The sequence below is a fragment of the Limulus polyphemus genome, unplaced genomic scaffold, assembly GCF_000517525.1.
Source record: "Limulus polyphemus unplaced genomic scaffold, Limulus_polyphemus-2.1.2 Scaffold7795, whole genome shotgun sequence".
Taxonomy (NCBI): Eukaryota; Metazoa; Arthropoda; class Merostomata; order Xiphosura; family Limulidae; genus Limulus; species Limulus polyphemus.
This window is the reverse complement of record NW_013673405.1, coordinates 26016-34650: the sequence shown is the minus strand read 5'-3', so window position 1 is coordinate 34650 and position 8635 is coordinate 26016. Positions and strand designations below refer to the sequence as shown.

The 8635-nt window shown below is 34.1% G+C and overlaps 2 protein-coding genes across 2 annotated transcripts in view; one reads left to right on the top strand and one right to left on the bottom strand.

Annotated features, from left to right (window-relative positions):
* The window catches only part of LOC106474872 (fizzy-related protein homolog), a gene marked incomplete at its 5' end in the record, with an annotated part of 7005 nt that extends 3792 nt beyond the window's left edge, over positions 1-3213 (top strand). The window contains 4 exons of the mRNA XM_022403151.1: positions 427-771; positions 1128-1232; positions 2865-2957; positions 3062-3213. Coding sequence (XP_022258859.1) covers positions 427-771; positions 1128-1232; positions 2865-2957; positions 3062-3103 — 585 coding nt within the window. The remainder of the gene's footprint in view (positions 1-426; positions 772-1127; positions 1233-2864; positions 2958-3061) is intronic.
* Positions 3214-3891: 678 nt separating this feature from the next.
* Positions 3892-8635, bottom strand: part of LOC106474871 — a gene marked incomplete at its 5' end in the record, with an annotated part of 29792 nt that continues 25048 nt past the window's right edge. Inside the window, 4 exons of the mRNA XM_013935568.2 lie at positions 3892-5809; positions 6769-6917; positions 7283-7321; positions 8237-8442. Of these exons, the coding sequence (XP_013791022.2) occupies positions 5348-5809; positions 6769-6917; positions 7283-7321; positions 8237-8442 (856 nt within the window). The remainder of the gene's footprint in view (positions 5810-6768; positions 6918-7282; positions 7322-8236; positions 8443-8635) is intronic.

Here is an 8635-nt window from a genome sequence, read left to right as displayed (position 1 = left end):
AGTGATGACTAGCTGACTTCCCTCTAGTCTTTCACTATCAACTTAGGGGCAGCTAGCCCTCGTGTAGCTTTTCACGAAATTCAAACCAAACATCATTACTGTAGTGCATAAAATGTCCTTAAGGGGTGACATGTCAAAGTAATATGCTGATTAGCATATGATGACAGATACTCTGGAAGACACTAGATAACTTGTGAAATTCATCCCTACATGACTCGGTCTGTTGAAGGGACTACGCGACTGATTGTTTATCAGAGGGTTCAGTATTATCCTCATTGAATGAACACGTGCATGTTACTTGGTGCTTAGGACTAAAAAGTTTATAGCTCTGTTTATATACATGCTGAACTTAAATATTTTAACTTTATAGGAAAACCCATATTTTTTTCCATTTAAAATCAATAATTTGATGTGAAAAACACTTGAATATCATCGAAAGAGCAGAAATCATGTAATGATAAACGTTTTTTTCAGGTTTGTGGATTAAAGTGGTCACCAGATAACCAGCATCTCGCCTCGGGCGGGAACGACAACAAGTTATTTGTGTGGAACCTGAACAGCGTGGTACCCGTACAGACGTACACAGAACACCTTGCTGCTGTTAAGGCTATTGCTTGGTCACCACATCACCATGGCCTCTTGGCCAGTGGTGGGGGTACGGCTGACCGGTGTATAAGGTTCTGGAACACCTTAACTGGTCAGCCCATGCAGTGTGTGGACACAGGGTCACAAGTGTGCAACTTAGCATGGTCTAAGCATGCTTCGGAACTTGTGAGTTGCACTTTTTTTATACGTAGTGGTTTGTGATTGAAAACTTTGGAACAACTAACTATTTCCTGACTAATGGCCTGTGACAATATTAGATGTTAGTAATTTTATGATAAACAAAAATCCATCAATATCACATGAACATTTAATTAAGTTTATTGTTTTTATATATTTTAATAAAAGGGGGGCTCATGAAAAGCAAAAAGTTAAAACCTGATTTAGAAAATATTGAGTTATTGGTGTAAATTGTAGACAGGACTGGTACTTAATAACTATACATAATTCTTTGTGGTAGTGTTTTGTTGATTATTCTTACCAGTATTTTCATACAAATAAAATTGATTCTCATTTCTGATTAGGTAAGCACTCATGGATATTCCCAGAACCAGATCCTCGTGTGGAAGTACCCTTCCTTAACTCAAGTAGCTAAATTAACGGGGCACTCTTATAGGGTACTGTACCTGGTGAGTAGTGCTTGATTCATTACTAAGTCTGATAATAATAGTATCTTCAAACGAGCATAGCCTAGTGGTTAGCGTGCTGGACTTTCGGTCCAAGGGTCCGTGGTTCGTATCCCTTTGCCACAAAATCACACCCTGCAAGTTAGAATTGTGGGTACAAGAATGATGGTCAAATCCGGTATTCGATAAGATTGGTACCAATGTTGACTGCACATACTGTTGACTAGCTTCATTCCTTCCAGTCTCTTGTGTAGCTTTGCAATAATTTCTGAAACAAACAATAATCCCATTATTCTTTACTGCCCCAGTATGGGTTGTCCAGTAAAAATGGTGAATAACAGAATTTCCAGTTAGGCATTTTATTCAACATTTGAGCTCATCATATTGGTTAGGTTACGACATAGTGAAATACTATTAAACACACATTTTTTTACTGGCAACTCCATACTTGGAAGAATGTGATTAAATTATTGAGTCCTATTTAAATACCAACCAAAGGATCATAGTTCACCTGTCCAGACGTTTTACATGGTTGAGTATATTAAAATGATTTTGAATAAGCAAATCAGTAATTCACATGATACCACTATTGATATAAAGTTGAGGTAGAATGGTGTGTATTAGAACTACATTTTTCATTATTGTGTGTTGTCGAAAGTTGGTTGATCTTATTTAACAGCCCTTTATAATGCAAAATATTTGTATATTAAGATTGTAAAGATGTGTTCAGATTGGGTTATTATATGCAAGATGGTGGTAAGCCTTTTACTTAATGGTATTGTAAAATAAAGGAATATGGATCAGTTTGGGGTAACAGAGCCATCTAAAAAGAAACCTTCAACAAGTCATACCCCAGCCTGTAAATAAAGTGTGGCATCTTGTGAGGAGTGAGAATCCACAAACATAAAGGTCAATAGCAAGAGCTGTCTATGGGTTTTACATCTTAGTATGCAACATAATTAAGAAAGATCTCCCTCTAGAAACGAGGCTAACAGGGTTCATAACATAAGGCTTCCATTTAAACATTGCATGTTTCAGGAGAGTGAAACAGCATCTGTATTTTATGAGAACGTTTTACCTCATCATTTCAAGTTTTGTGTGGTATCTATATTCCATCTAAACCAAACAAGAATGAGCAGTAAGTAGAATTATACACGGACTTTTCTCTAAGTTAAAATACTTTTATTTGTGATCCGTCGGTGAGCAACAATGTATCCAAGTACATTGTTGGCTAATGAAGGCTCCCGTAAGAGGGATGAAAGTATTTTAACATAGAGAACAGTCCGTGTATATTTCTGCATATTAATTTACCTACGTTACGAGTCTTAAACAACAAATACAGTTGTTAAAATGCTAGTTTTACTGTTAAGAAAAGGTTTCACATTTTCCATACGCATCCAATTGCTTTTAATAGAGAAATATTTATGGTGTAATATACGCATTTCTCTCTGGTAGTTATATCCTGAACTGGATTTTATTTTTTGTGAGATACTTATCAAAATGAAAAGCTGTTGCTCAAAGTAAATTTATGTGTTTGTAAGTGATGTACTTCAAAAATATTGCCACAGTCAAGTATATTAACTTCCCATTTAAATAGTAACGTAATAATCACTAGTAATGCTTTTGTTTTACCAGGCAGTGTCACCTGACGGTGAATCCATTGTGACAGGTGCTGGGGATGAAACATTAAGGTTTTGGAATGTCTTTAGCAAGGCAAGGTCTCAGAAGGTATGTTCTTAATTTCTCCTTGTTTAAGTTTAAAGGAAAGTAATAATTTTGTTATATAGGTTTCAGTTTTGTTCAATCTATAATAATTTTTGTGTGTTTCACAGGAAGCCAAGTCAGCACTGAATTTATTCACAAGCATTCGTTAAGATTAGACTTATCATGGAACAAACGTCTCATCAATGTCGAGTTTTCTGTATAATTTTTACAGTGTTGTAGCAAAGCATTTTTGTGAATAAAACTTGTATAATTTCCTTCATACACTGATGCTCTAAATATACTCGTACTACACCAGGGATTCCCAACCTTTTTGTTCCTCTGTACCCCTTGACCTTGGACATTCTGACAGGTTCCCATGTACCCCTATAAATTAAGGATGAAAATTTGATAAAATTATATTGATTTTATATTATTTTATTATGAAATCTGTATATGTGTGGACTGCATAAGGATCTTATAGTATTGATAACATCAATAAATTGAACTCAGCGTATATCTATGTGAACAACTTTGCTCTCTTTGTCTGACTGTAGATTAAACTCTCAGAACCCTATGTACCCTAAGTTGGGAATGTCTGTACTACACTATGTTATGTTAATGAATTGTTATTGTGCTAACATTATTCATTACAGTGGGTTGTTTATAAATACACAACATAAATTTTTCTTTCTGCAGTGCTTAATAAAATAATTTAAATCTTTGTTCTGTTAAGTATCCTTATAAAATTTGACGTAAAGGAAAAAGCATTATTTGATTGGTTTCATACAGTTCTATTATAACTGATCTTTTTAATGACGGACTGTACATTACATAGTAAGTGATTTACAATGCAGCTTAATGAGTATAACATAGCCAGGTCAATTCTGAAGAAAGTGTACCACCTGTATTTCCCCCCCCTCCTGTGTTAAACTTATTCACATGAAAGTCGACATTTTAATAAAACTTTTATTTCACATAAAGACACGTTCCAATTGATAGCTTTTCAAACTATCATTGAGCAATAAATTCAATGTCTTCACACACCTTCGTTTATTATAATATTCTCATTAGTGGTAAGTTAGCTCAACTAAGATTCAACATTAAACATCTGCATCCCTCCTTACATTTACATCATCTTGGTCTTTAATGATCCCTCCTTACATTTATGTAAGATATTAAACATACCAGTTATCATCTTGGTCGTTAATGAGTGTTATTCAGCTTCAGTTTTCTTCCTTGGACTTTAAACCTCGACAAAATTAATATTTAACTTCATGTACACTTACCGTTAAGCCCGAATATCGAGACCACGTACGTTACGTGTAGGCTTATTCATTGTTTAATCTGTTACTTCTCCAACAATGTAAACAAAATTTTTCGTCATCTGTAGTTCCATAGAAGTTCATGCCTGCGACTCATGTAATGTGTTTCATTTAATCATTATTTTTTTAATTTCGTCACAAAAAAATAATGATTAAATGAACCTCATAACACAAGTCACTGGCTTTGTACTCGTAACCTTCAGTCTTATTCACAAGAATCTAGTGAAATGAGAAAAATAAATAAAAGCACTGAACCTGTTAATCTATACATACACTTAAAGCTCAAAGGTTAGCACGATATACATTCTAAAGTACAACTTAAATTTAAATACCTATTGATTAAAAGTATAGAATTATACACTAACGTGTCATCCTTGTTTTATACGAGTTGGATGATTTACACAAACAGGATCATATATTGGTCATAAAAGATTTGTAACACTACTACAACTATTTTCAACAAGAAGAAGAAAGGTTTATTTTGTGTTAGCAGGCTAAATTTGGTCTGTAGAGTTTAATAAAAAGAAGTGTTTTGTGACAAATATTTATCAGACTTTAGGAAAAAAATATATCTGAACAATCCGAGTAAAATTCTTTTTTTTATTATATTTTGGAAAACAAATTAATTCTGTCGTACTCACAACGTTATCAAGAAACCGAAGTTTGTTTTACGTGACATAACTTGGTATTCCCAAGTTTTCATTACTTCTAGTTTAAAACACTACATAAAAAATAATTCAAGATCACACCCTGAGTGGTCAGTATAAGAAAAGAAACAAGGGCTAAATAATTCGCACACTTGCTTAGAGAAATTTACAAAATGTCTTTTTTATGGACTGGCACAACCTTGTAGTTTATTATTTTATAAAATCATGATTATGTACAACTATGTTAGTGGAACAATCCCTCTAGGTGGTCAGTTGGAAGAAATACAAGTGACACGAACAAATCACTGTGATAGTTACACACTTGATTAAATCCATAAAATATAGTTTGCCAAATTACAATCTTGCTTTTGTTCGTATAACACTGCCCATTTATTATAGGGTAAATGAGATAAAAGATAGATGAAGTTAGAGACATGCATATTTTTCATTTCCCACTGTACTCGGGATTATTATAGTCCACATACACCCGTACAACTTCTCCCGAGTAGCGCCGCTGATGTGGCATGAAGTAAAAGTCTGGTTGAAGCTCTTGTTGAGCCCTCAAGGTACTAGAAGCAGATCGGAGAGATCTGTCATGAGTGGCGTATGCACTGGAATATCCAGACATGTTAGAGAAACCATCACTGTGACGAGAAGAAATACGTTCTAGAGTGCGACTGTGTCCAGCTGGTGGGAGAGGACGAGAATGTCCAGAACGACCGTTACTTTTTCCGTTGGCACTAGGATGAGACGTCGCACTCTTTCGGGAAACAGCACTACCATTGGACACGGATCCTACAGGGTGCTTGCTTACCTTACCGTCATCTTCTCTCATTGCAAAGTTCTCGTAGCTATAAGTACTGCTGGCTGTTGCGTAGTCCTTCCAGTGAGAATTGATCAATTGTTCCTGAAGTACAATGAAAATGATATTCTAATTCTGTGTGATTACTTATACAGATCATTAGGTTATAAAGTTTTAAATATTCTCATTTCCTAATGATAAGAAATTGGGCAAATGCATTAATGAATTAACTGCTTTAAGGGTTTACTTCAGATAGTTTCCTGAAGATAAGGTTTAAACTCTCAATATAGAATTTCGTTAACATCCTGACAATCATAATTTACTGGTCTCTGATTCAAATCTAAGGTGAGGAAATATATCAAGAAAATACTACATTAGTGTCCAATGTTGGTTTATCTCACAACCCTGCAATTCAGCCCTGTTTGTGAGAGAGTAAGAATGGAGTAGTTTGACTTCTTATAAAAGTGCTGTACTAACAAGTAGTAAGGGGCTAACCATTTAACTCTGTTGACGGAGCACTCGTCTGCTTCAAATCTGAGGCAAGGAAATATATTGTGAAAAGATACCACACCTACAAAGTACAATACTGTTTTAAAACAAACTGTAACTGGTTGCTCAACTTGTGCATCGTTATCTCAAGACTAATGTTTGTTGATGATTAACTTACCCACTTAAAATATATCATGATAAAGCCCCTTACATCAAATTTTAATTTGCAGCCTCTAAAGAATAGGAGAAAAAATGGTGAGGGTGTAACAGTTAACTATTTTCTATCAACTGGCCATGAGATTTTACTTTTACGCTATTTTCATGAAAAAACACTAAAATGGTGAGGGTGTAACAGTTAACTATTTTCTATCAACTGGCCATGAGATTTTACACTATTTTCATGTAAACATTTAACTTCCTAATATGCCAGTGTGCTCAACTTCTATGATTTTAATTTCCCGAGAGTCAGGTTTCAACCCACTTAGCCCAAGAACACTTTAAAACAAATCATACAAACTTCCCGAGACTAAAGAATGTAAAAACATCACACTAGCAGGATCGGGTAGAACGCTAACCTTCGCATGGGAGTGCTGTCGATTTCTTCTGTCCCTGTAGATCATACAGCTGGCTTGAATAACGATAAGAAGAATAAGAGCTGCTATCCCTCCTATGATGATGTAAACCTCACTGTCACCTTTTTCTGGAAGATCTGAATCTTTAGATCCTGGTAGGGATGAAAAACAATACATTACTTTTATGTAGCATTTTGAAGTAAACAGTTTCATGATAAATTCCAACATAACTTCTCGTGATAAAGTTGATTGTTAAGACAAAGGTATTGTATATTTTGGAATACACTCATTCTATAAATCTGAAAACAATGTGTATGCAAACATACACACACATTTAGTTATAAAATGTTTCAAACCGGTTGTGTCTACCATTTAAACTTTATATGACAACGAAAACAGAAACAAACTTATATATCAATGTAGAACACAGCAGACAAATATTACTGATATTTATTATACAAAAAAAAACAACAACTTTGAAACTGTTATCCATTTAATATAAAAAATGAATACCAACCTTGCTCAACGATATTTTCATTAGGACTGGATTGCTGAACTGAAAGAAGAAAAGTAATCAAAGTGTTTTTATAGTTACTATAACAATTTTACTTGTATCTACACATGCACGAATGAGCAGTATTCAGCCAGATCAGTATTAATGTAAAACGATAAAACCCGAACACTTTCGAAAGGTGGACCTTTCTTCTTCAGGGGCAAACTTTTGACTGAAAAACTACGTAACGTATATGCGTACAATTTACTGGATGCGAATTAAATTTAATAAACAAAAATTCCATTGCTGTAAAGGAAATTCGTTCACATCTCATTATTAAAAACAAAAATAAAAGTTCAAGCTACAGAAATCTCGGTCGGGATTGTGAGGTTTGGATAACTACAAATATTTTGACTTGCGTATATAGATAGTTGCTTGGTTTTTTAACATAATGAAAACCAGTTGCTTTTATTCTGTTTTATTTTAATAAAATACACTTTAGTTGATGGTGATTATAAAAGTTGCCCATCTTAAAACTAGCACTCCAGTCTTGGTCTTCATATGTCCAGTCAAAACCATTATTTTGTTCAATTTTATATATGTGATTTTTTTTCTTTGGTCGCTGCCACAAAGATGTAAAAATTTTATACATGTTTAACAGCAGACATCATATAACCTAGTGGGAGGAAATCCATGACTTGTATTTTGATTGACATATTAAAACAAAAATCTTGACCTGCTGTGATATAGATAAATTCTTATTCAAGATTTTCTTATTTGTAAACTATTAGTAAAAAACAATAATAAATAAAGGTGGTGTTTAACGGAGGAGTTCTGAAAGGACTTTTGAAATGAAATCTTTAAAGATAATACACAACCGAGTTGGAGAAAACTTTCTGAAAATGTTTAATACATTATTTAATATACTTTGAAACAAATTAAAGAATAGCCAAGTTTTTTATAACATTAAAATTTCACCTCTTGTAGCAGGCTGGATAATAAGGTAGGCTGGATCAACTTGGAGTGTACCAATATATCCTCCTTTTACTGTTTCATTCAGTTTCTTTGATAATTCTTCCATATGGTGGTGGTGGTGATCTTCAACTCGCCAATCCTCCTTTTGTAGAAGTTTATCCACAATGATGACATTCATTTGGGCAATAATACCATCATCATCTTGTGCACTGTGGGGGAAAAAAAATATAGATCTGTATATTACTTTTTACTGTGGGTTTTGCAAGTAAGAAAAAGTTGGTATTTTATGTTTTTGACCAGAATGGCACATTATACGACACCTGGGCTAAACGGGCAACTTCGAGGACCCAAGTTTAAGGCATACCTTTTTAAACTGCTGCCTGAAGGAAGCATCCACAGTTT